Source organism: Phascolarctos cinereus, unplaced genomic scaffold (assembly GCF_003287225.1).
Source record: "Phascolarctos cinereus isolate Bilbo 61053 unplaced genomic scaffold, phaCin_HiC Scaffold_9;HRSCAF=440, whole genome shotgun sequence".
In the NCBI taxonomy this organism is placed as follows: Eukaryota; Metazoa; Chordata; class Mammalia; order Diprotodontia; family Phascolarctidae; genus Phascolarctos; species Phascolarctos cinereus.
In genome coordinates this window covers 74,878,434-74,897,427 of record NW_027556402.1, presented here as the reverse complement: position 1 = coordinate 74,897,427, position 18,994 = coordinate 74,878,434, and the positions used below count along the sequence as shown (strand labels likewise).

General features: G+C 40.1%; 1 protein-coding gene across 1 annotated transcript; it reads right to left on the bottom strand.

Moving 5' to 3' along the window:
- Positions 1 to 402: 402 nt before the first annotated feature.
- AGA (aspartylglucosaminidase) lies at positions 403 to 18,402 on the bottom strand. The gene is given in 10 exon segments (XM_020997829.2): positions 403 to 670; positions 2,537 to 2,670; positions 5,828 to 5,935; positions 8,495 to 8,556; positions 8,558 to 8,571; positions 9,337 to 9,448; positions 11,140 to 11,252; positions 13,363 to 13,475; positions 15,076 to 15,229; positions 18,068 to 18,402. Coding segments are annotated over 10 exon segments (1,053 nt in total). The 5' UTR covers positions 18,210 to 18,402; the 3' UTR covers positions 403 to 569.
- Between the last annotated feature and the right edge of the window lie 592 nt (positions 18,403 to 18,994).

The window sequence follows — 18,994 nt, the reverse complement described above, 5'->3', positions numbered from 1 at the left end:
AATAATGTTTTTAAATGCATAAGATAAAAATATTTAGGATTACAGTGGAAATCAATTAATTACAATAGTTACCTATCCTTTTCTCTTTCTCCTTTCATAGATTTCATAACTACTGCCCTAGAGACCTTCTAATCCTTATTTTACAAAGGGGGGAGAAACTGAGGCAAGTGATTTGTCCAAAGTCACACAGGTAATAAACAGCAGAACTGAGATCTGAACCCAAGTCTTCTGACTCCAAAGACAGTGCTCTTCTCTCAACTGTACCATAACAATGTATTGACTTCATTAAACTATGGAAGAAAAAAATTCCAAGATCAAATAACCCATATATATCTTCTCACATTCTGAGAAAGCAAGAGAGTTTAGACAGCATTTTGATACGGTAAATAAAAGTCAAATGGAGAATGTGGAGAGTGCCACGTCAGCACAAATTTACTCTGACACTCATATTAACACAAAGGAATGTATGTGGTACAGGGCAGGAACATGTTCAAAAGTAGCAGCTAGTGAACCTTTACAGCCTTTGTTTCTTCCTTCATCTTTTAAACAGAAATGATGACAGAAAAGAATTAAATGCAGTCTACTTTTTCTTCAATTGGCTGACTTTGCAGAGGATGATAAATCATAAAATGAAACTGAGAAAATTCTGGAAGCTTGTTGCAGGCAGCACCTGGAACAGGAGAAAGAGAGAGAGAGACAGAGAGAGAGAGAGAGAGAGAGAGACAGAGAGAGAGAGAGAGAGAGAGAGAGAGAGAGAGAGAGAGAGAGAGAGAGAGAGAGAGAGAGAGAGAGAGAGAGACAAAGATATGTATCGGTGGACAGTAATTATATTTATTTTACAATTATGAACATAGAAGCCTACATCTAGAGCTGGAAGAGAACTCAGATGTCATCTAATTTAACCCCCTCATCTTAAAGATGAGTAAATTGAGGCCCAAGGAGGTTGTGACTTACCCAAGATCACCCAGGCAGTAAAAACACAGGAATCAGAATGTGAATGCAGGTCCTGTAACTGCAGAACTAATGCTCTTTCTCTAACACTATACCGCATTTATATAAATAAATTCATATAAATAAATAAATAAAGACAAGTACATAAACAAACATGCTGTTTATTCACCTAGGGGCTTTTCTCGGTTAAGGTTCAATGTTTTTTTATGCCCTGACTCTATCCAAGACTTATCAAAACCCTGAAGTATCTGCTTAATTTGTACAGGGCGTTAAAAATCCCTGAGACTGAGGAGCAAAGGTAGGCTCTCCCTATCAGCTTTAGGATACTCACTAGATACTTACTTTACATGCCTGCTGCTTTCATTATCTTACCTAATACCTTTAACCAAAAAAGGGATGGAAGTAGAAGGTTATTAATACTATTCCTATAGGCCAGAGGTCAACCAGAATCATTTTCCACCTTCCATTATTTCCTCAGAGCATAGGCATCTGGTCCTTTGCTAAGTGACCGCTTTCATCTCACTAGCCTAGCTCCCCCCTTGGATTTCTTTCCTTTTGATCACTCTTCCTTCCTCTGTTCTACTACCTGGATTCAGATCCCCTGTCATTATCACTGCTTGAATAAAAGCCCTTAAAATTCGAGAAACTGTTCTTAGCTTTATCCAACAAATCAATTTTAAATTAATCTGTAATTACTTAATTATCATTGTTATAGCCTGTTAAATTCATCTTTGGGACTTCTAAGAAGCTTTTTACTTGTTGAAGAAATTCAATAACACTGATATTTTCTACTTCAAGTCCCTCTTTTCTCATTTATATTTAATATTTATCTTAATACTTGGAAAGGAAAAACAAATTCCTCAAATTCAAGTTTTTCAAGTAAAAGAACTGTGGGAAGGAAAAGATCAAAGAGCTACAATAAGCAGTCTAAGCTAATATGACATTGATCAGTAAGTTGTATTTTTTAGTGATCTAAAAATTCACTAATGAGCACCAGCACAGTGGTTGATTTCAAAGTGCTTTGAAGCTGTGATAGGTTTATAAAGAAGGCAGATGAAGCAAAAGATATATATATATATAGATATATATATATCTATATATATATATATACACAGCAAAAGGCAAAAACAATCCTCCTATCTATTCCTATGCTTACATATTAGAAATACTTAATAAAAGGACAACCGTGTGCACCTTCAAGACCAAAGTAAGACTGCTTAGGGAGCTGTGACATTTAGAGGAATGGTAAAAAACGAAGAAGGAAAGAGAGTCTATATAGATCAACCCACTTTCTTAATAAAACAGATAGAAGTAAGAAGTAAAAATGTGGAACATAAGTGAGAGGGTGGAGCTTGTAGCCAAAACCAGGGCAGGACCATGATGCAGCCTGCTAAGCATACTTGCGAGGTTGATGTGTAGGTATCCTTTGGATACTTAAGGTAATTTATACTATGACTGAACATTTACTGAATATACAGGGTGTTATGTATATTTTATATCCTGTACAAAGCTAACAAAAACAGTGCAATTTAATGTTAGGTGTCATCACAAAAATCTGCAAACACACTTATCAAACATAACTCACCGTAACTTCCAGTTGTATTGGCACATATAACAGCCCCGAAGAACTCAGGATAATATTGCTGGATTCTGGAAATAACTTTCTGGCAGGCTAGAGTTGGATCGTTTCCTTTTCTCATGTATTCTACTGCTTGGTAACTGATTTTAAAAAGAAGTTAAAGACAAGGTCTAGAACAGGGATTCTTAACTTTTATATCAGGAACTTTTTGAGCAGGCTGATCAAACATATGAACTTCTTCTCAGCAAAATGTATTTAAATGCACAAAATAAAATGCATAGGATTAGAAGGAAACCAAAGGTTAGTGAAAACAGAGATGTAATTTTTTGCCCATTTCAATTTACTGATCAGTCCATGGACCCTATGAGCATCCATAGACTCCCAGGTTAAGATTTCGTGGCTTTCATGCCACTACTTGGCAGGACCCCAGGACTGTTGTTCTAGCCACCCAATGTTTAACAACTTATAAGGATTTTGGTGTGTGCTCCCTTGGATTTTTGGCACCACCTCTGACCATTTTCAATATTACTACACCCAGTACCTCCACTCTAACAAGAGTGAAGCGTGGGTTCTGGGACGATGTTCTCTGGTCCCTTAAAAGGGAGCAGAGTATCTCATGCCTTGGTATGGACATTTACAACATGAGTTTATTCTTTCAAACCTGACAGGGACCATTCACCAACTGGCAAACGACACAGCTCATAGTCTCTGGGATATTCAGCAACCTCTGCATTCCCTGGCAAATGTGGTCCTGGATAATCAGATAGCTTTGGATTATCTACTTGCTTAGTGGAGGTATCTGTGCCCTGGCCAACACCTCCTGCTGTACGTATATTAACAGCTCTCAATAGGTGGAGCTCAGTAGGACTACAGAAAGTCACCTGGATGTGAGACATCCATAACAACCCTTAGTACACCAGTACATCCTCTTCTTGGGGATCCTGGTTTCTCTCTATGTTAACCCCTATTCTTGTCTCATTCCTGATTATATTCCTTTTACTTCTTTTTGGCATTGTCTGCTTAATCTCCTTGCCAGATTTGTCTCCTCTAGGCTCAGTGCCCTCCACTTCTGGATGACTGCTCAAGCTGGGTACCAACCTCTGTCCCAGACCACAACCCATCACCCCTTGGACCTGGCATTGGCCAAGTTCCAGACACTGGCTAGAGAACTGACTCCTTGACCAGAGGGACCCCAGGAGGTAGGGACAGCTCTACACCCAAACCCAGCAGGAAGCAGTTTCAGAAGTTGAGACCATCGTCTCTAACCCCAAAAGATTTTGGGTCATATCTGTTTAAGGGGGGAATGTTGGGGTGCTTGGGTGCTTATGCTTGGGTGCTTATGTTTGGGTGCTTGTACTTGGACCCTAATTTCTCCCTAGCCTCGGAAACACTGTCCCTTGATAATCATTTGGGATCAACTGGGCCCCAATGAGGGCCAAAAACCTAAATTAATCTTTTTCTCTCTGAGTGAACTAAAAACACCCCTTCCTGTGTCAGCAAATTCCAGGACCAGACAGCTGATCAGTATTCTTCCTGTTTGTTATCACTGGGCCCAAGATGTCTGGACTCTCTTGAATAATGGGATTTTTCTTATCTTGAGTTTCAACTGAGAACTGACCACTCCTTAACCACTCCCTAATCCTGCCCTGAGTCACCTGTTAGCATATTTGACACATGTTTTATTGCATTTTATCCTATATAAACTTTACCTGTACCTCTCTAAGGTTGCAGGATCCTTTAAGAATCCTTGCCCGCTGAAAAGCGTAACAATAAATCTTTGCCACCTTGAATTAAAAAAAAAAAAGATTCCACGGCTTTCAATATGGATCAACTTTAATACAGCAGGACCACAGATATATGAATAGGGACCACCGTGAGCTAGTTCTATGAATATGAAACCCACCAAATTCCATGAATATGGAAGGGGAAGGGCTCTTCATTCCCTCTCACACTCCCTTCAGGACAGAGGAAGGAAAAGGGGTTCCCAGTGCCAATCCTACCCCCCATAAATCAATAGGGATTCTTTAAAAGAAAAAAAAACCAGAAACCAAGGGAAACATTTAAATATGAAAAACAAACAGGTATATGAGGAAGTCACAAGGTCCAGGGAGAAAAAGGAATAGGTTTTGCAGGTCAGAGAGGGGAAAGATGTTCTCCAGCCTTCACACAGAGTTGGGAGCCTGGGGTCCAAGGCTCACATAGTGAGTTTGCAGTGACACAGCTCTTTGTAGATCTACCGACGAAGTTTGGGAATGTCCTGCTGTGTGAAGCTGAAGGGCTGAGACAGGGACAGGTACTTGCAATACTGCAATACGAAGGCACCACAGTCACTGTCATTATTTCGTCTGGCCACATTCATCTTGAAGCAACCCTTTAGGGCTGGAATGAACCCAAGAGGGCATCTAGTACAACATTCTCTTTCTTACAGTTGAGGAAACTGAGACCCAGGGAAGTTAAATGATTTGCCAAATATCACATAGTTAATATTAGAATTAGAATTCAAACCCAAGTCCTTTGATTCCAAATCCAACAATCTTTCCACTATACCACTCTGCTTCAATAAATAATGCACTAAAATTAGTATACCTGAAGTTATACATTTCAAGCTGCTTTAAAAGTTATCATATTTAGTAGAATGAATGCAATGATATAAGTAAATAAGTTGGCTCAGTTAAAAAATCAGCTTTGATGCAATAGCCATCTTCCCAACTAATCCACCAATTAATTTTAAATAAAAGACAAATGAATTCTTTTTGTTATAGCTGAATAACTGTGTCAGCTAGGTCACTACAGCTAGAAGTCATAAAGCGTGGAGATCCCATTTAAAAGAAAAATGCTGTTATAGTCTAAGTGCAAAATGCCGTTAGTGTGCACAATGTCCAGTCATAATGACCACCTTTCAGCAATTACTCGTATACAATGACTGCATTTCCCCCTTCTGCCATCAATAATCACTGTCTTTTTACTGACTGGCTGAGTGACCTTGGGCAAATTACTTAAATACTACTTAAGTTTCCTCATCTGTAAATTAGGTAAAATGTTACCCTACCCCAGGAGGACAAGTCATAAATACTTTTGATGACAATAATGGTCATTAATGGGAATACAAGCTAGTAAGTCTACAGAGCCAGAGACAAAACAACCCTGCACAAACAATTCAAAGGCAAGTTCACAAATCTCTATGCAGGCACATTCAGTTCAGAAAACATCCTAATGTGATGCAAGAAAAAAAAACAGTCATGATAGTGATGCTACCCGACAATAACTCTAACTTAAGCATGGTACCAAGGAGCATACCTGGGTAAAAAGCGCATCATGATGTCACCATCTCCGGTGGCAGCAGCCCCTCCAGCCGTGCTATCAGCGTAAGAGCCTGCTCCTGCTATTGGAGAATCCCCAACTCGACTTTTAAAAGGGAAGTGATTGATTATTACAAGAGAAAAAGCCAGAATGTATATTTTTATCAGTTCAATAGAGTCTGTCCAATAAAAGAAATCATTTTATTGAGCAAGATACAGTATCCCACTGTGTCTTCTCCCCAAATAAAAATACAAACCCCACAATTATCATTATAGGTAGAACACTGTTTTTTAAAGACTGTTCTTTATATATTAATTGTATTATATATTAATTGGAATAGGATTTGATACTAGATAGCAAAAAGTACTGGCTTTGCAGTTGTCATATAGACAAGTGGTATCAAATTTCTGCATGGCATTCTGGTTTAGAAAACCACAAATTAACATTATTTATGTTGTACTGTATTTATTTTGTTAAACATATCCCAGTTGCATTTTAATCTGATTGCAGGACTTGGGGCATGACACTTCAGATCTATAACGTTACCAAGGCTCTAACTTAAGGCTTCATCATCTCACAATGGAGGATTTCAGTAGTCTCCTACACTCTACTCTCTGCATCTAGTCTCTTTCAACTTCAATCAACCCTCCTAGATTCATCCTGCTAAATCACTGGTTTTCATCATGCCACTCTGTTCAAAAATTTCAGTGGTGGCCCATTGCCTAAGATAAATTCCAAACGTCAGGGAAGAGCTTGCAAGGCCTTCATAACCTCACCCCAACCTATTTTTCCAGCTTTACTTCTTATAGTCTCTTATGCACAATAGGTTCTCACAGAGCCCCTCTGCTCTACCAATGGGTCCTAAGAATGAACCTTATAAATTTCAGACTGACTCTGCACATGCTGTTCTTGTAAAAATCCTTCCTTGTCCTTGCCACTAACTCTTACTCATCATTCAAAGTCTATATCAAGGGTAGCATTTTGTCACTACTCCCTGGCCACAAGTAAGGTCTACCTGCTCCGAACTCCATCAGCAATTTAATGTCAATAATGCTTATCTGGCATTTATTACATGCTGTCAAACACAATTACACTTCAACTGCTCTACTTGTACAAACTTCACTGACAAGATGGGAGGTGGCATTTGGAGTCTGTTCAGCAAGAAGAAGAAAGATGCAAGAAGTAGTGTGATGTATGTAGCTGATAAGTGAAACCTTTTCGAGGAGGTCTTGCAGACAATAGCTGTGGGAAGTGTGTGTTTGTGCACTGGCAATGAATAGGGCTCACCATGTGTGTATCACCAATGCCCCCAAAGACAGCAGGGCTAGCTAGTGTAATACCACAAAAAGGCAGAAAAAGCATGCTATAAATAAAGCCTCATTCAAATGTCCCTAGGGCAGTAAACAGGCATTTTACCATTGCATCAGAGCTACCAACAAGAATTACAGGGACTGAGTAATTTTACTTCCAGAGATAAAGAGAATTTTGTAGGGACCTATAAAGTGTGTACTATTTGTGCTTATAAAACACAAATAATATGCACTTGAAAAAAGTAAAGCTCTTGGGAAGAGATGGAACGCATTTGAAGAGGACTGGTTTTAAAAAAAACATTTATTTGAAATCTTACAAATCTGATCAAATGAGGGGGGGAGGGGGAATGGACAAACAAACCTGCCAATATAGCTCTTCCAAGCTCTAAATATGAGGAAATTTGGTTTCACAAGAAACAACAGGAGTATAAAAATTGATGGTCTCAGATGCTTATACACAAATGTATGAAACTATAATAATAATATAATATACATAATATTAATAACAATAATAAACAAGTGAGCTAGAGCTCCTAATGTAAGGAGGTAAATTCACCTGAAGAGGTATCACTGAGACATGGTAGAGGTGGGTCTCAGGAGCAGAATATGGATATGGAGGAGTACATCCCCCTCCAAAGGGACAGAAATGGTGAAATAACATTGCATCTCAAGACTTGAATGAGGGAAATCTGGCACGGGACAGGGAAACACAAAGTGGAGAGCTTTGGGGTGAGATTCAATGGAAGAAGAAACAGAAGCAAATTATCATGAGTATGCTGCACCTGGAGAAAATGGGCCTGTAATCTAGGAAACAGATCACACACCTGGGACACAGGCAGGCATGAGATTGTACTCGAGGAGCTGAATTCCCTGAACATCTGTCTGCTGCAGGCAGAATCCCCTAAAGACTTGCAACCTCACCAGGGAATTCCCAGTATAGGAACCTCCTTCCCTACTCTGGCCTATAACTGGGCAAATGAGGCCTGAGGAATGAGACAGTTAAGATACTTGCCCAGGACCATCCAGTTGGTATGTATCAGAGGTAGGGTTCAAATCCAGCATGACATTTGATCCACCATGTCATGCTGCCTCTACATGAAGAGCAGAGCAGATGACAAGTTATTCTGTGACCTGGAATAAGTCACTTAACCACTCGGATCCATTTCCTCATCTGTAAGATGAGGGAGCTGGAACAGATGGCCCTTGAGGTCTCTTCTGATTCTAAATCTGCTGCTGCTTGAGGAGAAGGATAATTAATGTCTCCTGTTTCTTTTTATCCGCCCCCTTAGCACCCGGCACAGAGCCTTCACACAGCAGGCGCTCAACAAATATTTTCTATTGATCAAACACTAACCCGGGTATTTTGAACTTCGCACCATTTGTGGATGTGCCAGCAGCGATATGTCCTGTCTTATCAAATTACAACCATGCCTAGGAGTTTGAAAAAACAAAAACAAAAACACAACAGAATCAGTAGGTACCAGATCAAAAAGATTTCTGAAATACAATTAAATGAGGGTAACAAAATTAATCGAACTTCTAGAACACCAAGGTGTGTTCAGGCTAGGTAGAGGGACAAAAGAAGAAAACTGGGGAATTGTGAAAATACCATTCATAATATTTAATATAAAGTCAATGAACCAGAAGATCCTGATCTTTTGGCTTTTAATAGGCCATTTTCATAATTTACTCTTTTGGCCACAGGAGTGCCACAATCACCCCTTATTTTCCTCCTAAAAATGGGTAATCACCCTTCAAAACCTGCTTACAAAGTGACATTAAGGAAAATCACTGAGGCAAACTGATGGTAATTTTCTAACCACAACCTTAGGAAAAAATAATGTACACAAATTTGACTTTGCAGTGCAGAGAAACTAAGAATTGAACTGGAAATCAAAAATGGATTTTTAAGCTTGCGCTTCAATATTCATTAGTTGTTAAGCATGCTGGATGCCACTTAATGTCCTGGAAAAGATAATTCACCAAATGGCAAGCAGATGCCAAGAGAAAGAGGTCCACTCTTCCTTGGGAGTTAATAGGAGAAGTTTACTCCTAGGCTGTATCTTTTTTTTTAATTGTTACAAAAGTATCAGGCTCCTGGAACATTAATAGTCATGGATAAGTTAAGAGGTAAACAAATGCAATTTTAAAAATTCTAACTCCTTAAGTTTGAAAAATTCACAAAAGGAAAATTACCAATAGTATCATGACTGTGAATATTTATTTTCTCAGAGGTGTGAAGGTGCTGCTTTAGGACTCTAGATGGCTTATACGGTCCACAGGATTTTGATGCATCTGGTATAACATTCTGTAAATAATATTTCAAATACAATTTTTCTGTAAGTATGCTTTATCCAAAACCATCTACTAAAAAACAACCCAACCTAACAATAATCATAGCTAACCATACAAAAAGAACAAGAGGAATCTGGTACAGTGTAACTGAGGCAGCTTAAAGGCTGGGACCCCACAGGAAGACCTGAGTTCAAATCCAGCCTCAGACACTTATTAGCTGTGTGACCCTGAGTAAGTCACATAACCTGTTTGCCTTAGTTTCTTCATCTGTAAAATGGGTATAACAGCACCTACATCACTTAGTTATAAGAACTGAATGAGATTGTATATATAAAGGCATTATGAAAAACCTTAAATCGCAATATAAATGCTGATTATACTTAAGTCGATAGTTTCATGGTTATTCCAATATATAATGAGTTGGTTACGCATATATTTTAACTTACTATATCTAGAGTATATTGTTTAGAATAGATAGCAATCTCTCTCACCTAAACTATGAGATTCTCAATAATGAAACATTAGTTCCCAACAGAATCAGGCACATAGTTCATGACTAAATTTGGGAATTACATTGTTTACTATGGTCAGAATAAGGTTCCTAGATTTTAAAAAGAAAAATGAACTCATCATTTACTAAACTAAGTTTACATGAATTTATTTTCAAATCATTTCTAAAACTTATCCCCCCTGCCCCTACCCTCAGTCTGGACTTGTGATTTTATCAGGAGAAGGAATTTCAGATGGGAAAACTCTCTCAGTCAGTACAGAGCAAGACTATAAATTGCCAAACTGTTGTCTGAGGCACTGAGAGGTTAAGGGCCCAGGGCTGTCAAGAGTGGCATTTGAACCCAGGTCTTCCTGACTGATTCTGGTCTTCTATTCACATCAACTCTTAAATTTTCTAATAGGCCCATATACATATGTATATTTATATATGCATATACACACACAAACATATAAGCATACATGTGTGTGCATATATGTATATATACATGCATTCTGCATGTAATGCACTACATATAGTACGTCATATATGTGATTGTGTGTATGCATGGGGGGGGAGAGTACGTGTGTGTGTACATCTTATAAAAGTTCTAGAAAATGCTAAAAACCTAGAAATGAGGGTTACATCCATAGAATTTTCTCTCGTGGAAAGTTCCATTTAAAAGCCAATGTCAAAAATACATATTTCATCATTCAAGGCAGCAGAGAACCTGATGCTTACTTATATTTATGTCAAACATATAAACTGACAGACCCTCCTAATGCCTCATATATGGACTGTGAGCACATTTTTCAGGGGCCAGGCTTACAATTTCAGTCTAGTTATTCTAACAGCGCTGGTGGTGGTGTGAGAGTGGGACAAAGGGTGACATAGAGAAGTAAGCATTTCCTGGGATGGGGAGCTAAACCAATGTAATGGGAAAGAGCCTGCTAATATAATAAATGTGCAGTATGAACCACCAATCAAGTCAGTAGCATCAGACAGTAGCAATCCCCAGCAAGATGCAGTCACACTTCAAAGCACATAAAACTAGCTACACTTCCAGGCACAGAAAACACCCTGATGGTAAAGTATCAAATGATTCTCAGACGAAGATAGAGAAAATTTTTTAAGTTGTTCAAATAATTCATATTTTAAACCCCAAAAGTCTTCTACCAATGTCAGATGGCTAGCATTCTATGACAAAACATACATACCTTCCAGAAATTTGGCTGACAGTTATGGCCCAGCCACTCCAAATACAGAAAACGAGAAGTGTTGGTGGATAATTCCTCATTTGGAAATCCCATACATTCAGCAAACTGGGTAGCTAAAGAGATGAAGAGAAAAGCAAAATAATAGTAACCATGAAGGTGATGATAACTAAGACTTAAATGGCATCTTAAAATTTGCAAAATACTTTACATATTACATGTGTATTTATATTATAATATGCAAAATTGCTATAACAATCAACAAACTGACATTCAATAAAAGACAGAAAAAAAATCTTATGTCCCCCAAACAGCAAAGGTTTAACTTGTAAAACTGCATATTAAAACTGGAACAATAAAGGAAGCCTTTGTTTTAAGGAAATTATAGTGAATTATGAATTCATATAGAAAAAAATTTCTCCTGCACAAGAAGATAATAAGGATGGGAAGGAGGTACATAAACTTTCCTGATTGCAACCTCCTCCCACTCACCCCTACCACCAAACAGAAAGCATTTCTTTGTTCATAAAAAGCTGATCTTTTATCTCCAGTTGTTAAAGGTATTTGTCATTTAACAAACTTTTTTTTTTGGGGGGGTATGCAAGGCACTGTATCAGTGCTGGGGATATAAATATGGAAAAATGACAGTCACTAAAGCAGGATACGGAAAATAGGAAGGGATTATCATTTTTAGCTTGGAAGGAGGGCAGAATAGGGGATTAGGTAAGACTTTATAGAGAGAAGCTATCAATGCCAGGATTTGAAGGAAGAGAAGCATTTAAATAATAACAACAATAATAGTAAAAGTTAACAATTATGTAGTATCTTAAGATTTGCAAAGGGCTTTCCTCCTATTATCTCATTACAACAACCTTGTTTAAGGAGGTGCTATGTTGATCCACCTTTTACAGATGGGGAAACTGAGAGTGAGACTAAATGACTTGCCTAGGGTCACATAGCTAATAAATGTCAGAGGCAGAATTTGAGCTCAGGTCTTCCTGAACAGCTAGGTGTTGAAGTAGATAGAGTGCAGCCTAGAGTCAGGAAGACTCATCTTCTTTGTAGGTTCAAATCCAGCCTCAGACACTTACTAGCTGTAGGATCCTGAGCAAGTCACTTAACCCTGTTTGCCTCAGTTTCCTCATCTGTAAAATGAGGTGGAGAAAGAAATGGCAAACCACTCCAGTATCTTTGCCAAGAAAATCCACAACTGGAAAAAAATGACTAAACAACAACCTTCCCAATTCCTAAACTAGTACTCTACCAGCTATGCCACTTCACTCTGGGGTAGAGACAGAAAAAAATCGGAGCAAGAACTGAAAGATTACCAAACAGCAGTAGGGGCTCAGAGGAAGTTATTAACATAGGATAAATCAATGGTTGGCGAAAACATAGTACTTTGTCTGGTAACTGTCAGCTGCCTGGGGCAGGAACAGGATTAGCAGGTTGGAACCTGATGGCTTCTAAATTTGTGGCAGGTGAAATCACTGCTTCCCTGCCCCCCCCCCCCAACTCCTTTGCAATGGTAGGAGGAGGTCCACAAGTGTGGAACATTGCACATACTATTTTTAACAAGTTTTTGGTGTGGATATATTGGTTGGCTTTGCTGATTTTTTAATTTTTTATTCTTCCTCTATTAGTGTGCTGTTAGAGCTTAAAGGACTGGTTTTAGGCTCAAGGAAATTTTAGGTAGTTTGAAGAGGATAATTTTAGGTTCAAGGTAAAGGAGTACTTTACACAGCAGGGGGTCAACTATGGAACTTGTGATCTAATTATGATGTTTAAGGTACTAACTACATTTTTCATTTAATGTTCTTGGCCATAATGAATGTACCTTTGGGAATTAAAAGAAACAAAGTGTAATCAACATAAAATCCTCATGCAATGAGGACAAATAAATCTTAACTACTTTTACTGGGGTTTCCAAGACAAGGAAATGTACAAATACGCCCACCAAGTGTTCAAAGGCTTCTGTTTTTAAAACCAGACAGTTTTGTTCCATTTATTAACTTAGGAAAAAAGTATACTATCTGAAATGCATAAAAATATGTGATAAAGGTAATGAATCTCATTTACACATATGTAAAGCTTTCTTTGAATGTCATTGCTTTTTTTTAAAAAAAGACTAAATTATAAATCAAATCATATAAATTTAAATGACAAAGTTCTGATACCTAAGCAAAGCATTTTTTCCATAATATTTTAATAGAATTAGAAGCACAGTACCTGATTCTCCCACTAAAAGTGTGTGTTTTGTATGTTCCATTACTTTTCTTGCTACACCAACAGCATTTTTAATTCGTCTGAGATCTGCTACTGCCCCTACTTTCATGGTATCACTAAAGAAAAATTTGCAAGAAGGTCAGTCTTAAGGTTCACAAATACATGTGGTGAATTGGTGGGTAAGCAACTGGCAAGGTTTTGTGAAACCTGACTTATTCTGAGATTTCCCAAGCTTTTCAAATTGCTTCCCTAATGAACATAACTCACCTGGGAAAGGGCATATTTTTTGTGGATCATTTAAAGTTTTATTTTGTTTTTGCAAAATTTAACTCCGATGATAATTTTCAGTTTTCATGAGAAAAACTGTCCCCCTCCCCCCTAAATCAAATCAACTATTTAGGAAGACATTTAAAAGCCTCAAACTTCAAAATCATTTCTTTCCTTTTTTTCCTTTTAGGCAATTGGGGTTAAGTGACTTGCCCAGGGTCACACAGCTAGTAAATGTCAAGTGTTTGGTCTGAGACTGTATTTGAACTCAGGTCCTCCTGACTTCAAGGCCGGTGCTCTATCCACTTCGCCACCTAGCTGCCCTAGAAATAAACCTTATTCCCTAATTCTAAGCTACTCCCTTCCCCCTAGTATATGCCCCATCTCAAACCTAAACCCTTACTGAATAAATTATCTATTAAGCACTTACTGTGTACAAACCACTGTGCTAAGCATTGGGGATACAAAGAAATAGAACAGTCCTTGTTCTCAAAGAGCTCACATTGTAATAATTAATAACAATAAATTCTATTCCATCCTAGCTTCTTTTAAAGATGTTTACTGCATGGACCACAACAACAGAAAGGAAACAATGAAAAACTAGAATTCTGATTCACAGAGAACTAAATGGTTACTTCAGAGGACCCCACCTGGGGTGGACAGACATGCAGAAGGAAGTCTACATTTTTCAGATCTAGAAGCGTATATCACATCCAGAGCTAGAAGGGATTTTAAGAGGTCATCTAATCCAACCTCTTCACTTTATACATGAGGAAAGTAAAACCCAGGCAGGTAAAGGTGCTGGCAGAGGCAAAGGTGATGGCAGAGGCAAGACTGGAACCCAAGATCTTTGACTTCAGAGCCAGTGGTCAATATGTTGACTTGCTTGACTGCATTTATTTGTTAGAGGGAAAGGTTCTATAGTGGAGGAAAAGGGATAGGGGACAATCACCAGGAAGCAACAAGGATGAGAAAAAAAAAAGTCATCAATAAAATATTTTAAAAGAAAGTTGGAAGCTACGAGCAAGAAGCTGCCAAAGCCAGAAGGCTGAAATATTTAAGAAGGTAGGTGGAGACAATTAGGAGTGCAAAGCCACTCTTAAGTAGTCTTGGATCCTTTCTGCTCCCAGATTCAAACAAAATGGTTTATTTCCATGGGATAATCACCATTAACAAGGCATAGTGACTGAATGATATCTGGAAAAGCTAAGAGTGGTCAACAACAGATTACTGGGTTATAGATTTTGAGAGCTGGAGGAGACATGAGGGACCACAGATCACCAGAGGACCCATTCTGGTTTTATATTTCTTCCATAAAAGGTCATATCTTCCTTCTCTTTCTACCTGTGTTTTCAAAGTTGAAGAGTATATACATAGACTTCAATATATGCCAATATATTGTCAATGTCAAGCTTTCCCATAAAGGACCACTTTGACTGGTGTACTTACCCATCCATAATCATGGAATCCAATGTCGTTTCTCCATATTCATCAGGACTTCCACCAAAGCCTACACTGCCATCGCACTGATTTGTCTCACACCAAGCACATCCTTTTTCAACTGCATCTAATGCAGACCCTCCAGCCTGTAGGTTTTGCCATGCTATGAAACAAAACACAATGATTTAAGTGTTACTACATGCATGAATCAAATGTCTGGAACTTCTGAGAAATTCATCAAAATGCTACTACTGAGTTTTTCAACAGACTCCTCACTCTATAAGACCTGGTGTGAAATCTTGTCATTTTTATATTCACAATTTCTTTTACATTTCTTCTCTACTCACAGAGCCACTGCTGTAGTTTATTGGAACAAGTAAGATAGCCTCCTTAATTGTTTGTTTGTCTCAAATCTCTACCTACTCCAATCCATCCTTCACCCAGCAGCCAAAATGATTTTCCTAAAACTATTACTTCTGGGATAAAACATCTGGCTTTTATATTTGGCACTAAAAGTTCATTAAAACCTGGCTCCTCCATATCTTCCAGTCTTCCCTGCCTTAACACAGTCTTCCTCACAAAAGAAGCTTCACCTTCCATCCCTGGCCTTCGCACTGTCTGTACCTTCATTCCTAGAATGCCCTCTGATCTCACCTCCCTGCATTTCAGGACTAGAACCAAATGCCACATTCTGCAGGAGGCCTTTTCCCTCTTAAGATTACTTTCCATATACTCTATATCTGTCCTGTAGGTATGTCTCATTTCTCTCCTGAGGACAAAGATTATTTTTGCCTTTTCTATGCATCCTCAGTGCTAAGCCTAGTCCTTGGCACATAAGTAAGTCCTTATTAAATCCTTGCTGTTTGATGATGTTACATGGATGTTTTTTAGAAGCCACTGTGGAAACCTATGAGCAAGGATTGTTTCATACTTCGTATCCCAGGATCTAGCATGGTTCCTTGCACATAGTAGGCTTATCAAAGCCTAACTATCAATCCAAAAATCTAATTGTCTACTTCCTCTTCTGGTTCCTCCTAGTGATATACACACTGTCCTGAGATCAGGGACTGTCGAAAAGGAAGAAAGAGAGGAAAGTTAGGATACTTTCCTCTTGTTTTTTAAAGAGAAAACTGAGACTAGCTACACAAAGGTAGCTTAGATGGAGAACCATTAAAATTATGGCCCAGTGGATTTCTATTATAATAGAAGCATAAAACAAAGCATATAGAAAGAGAATTTACAATTGTGTATTTCCCAACTTAAGATGAAATGCATCTTTGAATAGAATATACTACCTTTATTAAAGCAAAACCTACAGTAAGTCCCCTAAGGTTGAACAAAAAGGGCTACCCCATAGCCAAATATATACACGGATTAGATTCCAGGTTCAGAAATAAAGCTTGGAACAGAATATTAAAGGAATAGCTTGAAATGTCAAAGCCCATGAGTTGTATGATTCCAGCCCTCTTCCAACTAGCTCTAACCTTTTCTTAAATCACAAATCCTCAGCTGACTCCACGCCTTTACTAGTAAAAATGAAATATTTGGAGGCTAGATAACATTCTTGGTGAATATTGGATTTCAAACACCACAACTGCACATACCGAATTACAAGTATTCTACCCATTTCAATAATCTGTGATTTCATGCGTGCAGGAACCTGGGTCCCACATTTTGTAGTATTTTTCAAAAGCACCTGGGGCTACAAACAAAACCAAATGAAACAAGAGCACCCATCATCTACAAGATTTTAGGGAGGCAGGCCCTTGAAGGATAAGAAGCTTATTGTCTGGAGGACTGGAGAGCAGCCGCCATGGACCTTAAGATCCTAGGGTCATAGCTGCCCACTACCATAAGGATCAAGGAGGCCTTTACTGGGCAGATGTTTGCTAAAAAGGCCTTTACCAAAGGCAGTACCTTAGAATACTTCAGGAAAACTTCAAAGAACATTAATATTTCTATTTCATAAAACTGGTGCTGACTTCAACCCAAAGAACTCATTTCTACTTTGAGTCCAAAGGTTCTTCTCCTCTCTTGCCTAAATTAATGATTTATTTCTATGCCCCTCGAGTTACCTCAACTTCTCAGGAGATAAAGAATTAGAGATACAACCCAAGCAGGGCAAGACCTAGTGGGGAGAGGCAAGCCAGCAATGCAAGGCCTTGGGCTGGCCTCTTGAATCAGTTGTTCAGGGATTAACAAAATCTGGAGGGCACATACCCCAATGGGAAAAGGGCTGAATTTGGAGTCCAAGGATTTGCAGCTCTTGCTATGTATTCTTGGTCTTCCCAAGTCAAAGTCTCTGGACTTCAGACTCCTACCTGTAAAATGATGGGGATAGGCTGGCTGTGCTGTGGGGGTCCCTTGTGACTTCTAGGTCAATGCTGCTAATATGCTCTTGGCTTCGAATTGCACCAGCAGCTCCCATACAATTGAAACACTGTTGAATTGGGGTGGGGGGGAGAGAGCAAGAGGATTTGTAGGGCTAGCTTCTTACCTCGGTGGCTTTCACTAAGTCACTTAACACTTCTCTCAGCCTCAGTTTCTTATCTGCAAAATGAAGGAGATGAGCTGGACTCTCTCTGGGGTTACTCCTAACTAGGTCAGGGTTAATATGTTCTCTCTCCAAATAGCAGCAGCCCCCATCCCTGGCTTGCTTACTTTATCCCCAGCCTCCTGGGATTTGGAGCCATAAGAATTGCAATGAGTCACTTAACCCTCCACGGGCCTGCCTCAGTTTCCTATCTGTAAAATGAACGGCCTCTGGGGTCCCCGTTAGCAGCGCTCTCCATCCCGGACTTCCCTTTCCTATCCCTAGTCCCTAAGGTGCAAAGAGAACAGATACCTCTAAAGGGTGCACCAGGTTGGGCTCCAGCAAGTGTCTCCCTCCCTTCCCCCTCCCCGTGCAGCAGCTCCCCCGAGCTAAGAGACAAAAAGGAACGAGGTCTCCGAGGGAGTCAAGTTCAATGCCGCCCCTGCCCACCCCACCCCCAGCCCCCACCTGCTAGGGTTGCACCCCTAAAAGGCCAAGTGTTGATGACAAGGGGCAGCAGGCCGGAGCTGCCTAAGCTGCACCCTGCCAGCAGAAGCAGCAGCAGCGAGGACTGCAGGAACCCGGGCCAGCGCACCGAAGCCAAGCCCATAATGCTCCTTCTTCTCACGGCCCGCGCGTGCGAGCAGGCATTCACGAGCTCGAACCCAGAACCGGGAGGGTCCAGGGAGAGGGGGAGGAGAACCTGGGAGTTCGCTGACACCCCTCTCCGCCAGCTATAGAGGAGAGGGGGCGTAGCCTACCAGCTCTTCCTCTTTCTCCCTCTCTCCCCTCGCCCCCGCCCTCTCTGGGCGGGCTTCCACTCCTCTCCCCTGCTCTCCCCGCGGGTACTCGTAACTCCGCCCACTCAAGTCACCTTCGACCAATTGGCTTCCGGGAGTTCAGCCTCTCGGGTGTAGTGAAATCTCGCGAGAAGTAAGACTGCCGCTTTGTTGAGGGTCGGGGGAGGCGTGGAGGACGTTCAGTTGTGGCTGGGTGGGTGCTGCTGTGGAGACTCGTTTTTTTCTTTTCCTTTTTCTTTTTTTTGCCTTTGGTGTAGACTTTGGGCAGAGTGAGCTTGGTAGAGACTCTGTTATGGGCATGCGGACCAAAAAAGCTGCACCACGTGGTGAATAAAGAGCCATGTTCTAACGTGGAGTAATTAACAGCCGGCCCGCGTGGACCGCTCCTTTCACTTAACCTGTGGGAGGGAGGCATCGCCCTCCAGGTTCGGGGCGCGTTGTCAGCGGCGCTGCCCGGCCTCCCCGGGCCCCCCGGGGTGTTTCACCTATCTGTGTGAAGTTCAACAATTTCACCACCATCCCTCAGCTTAGTGGCAGGAGCTGGGGTACAAAAAAGAAGGGGGAAAACCCCAAAACAAAACAGCCCCTGCTTTCC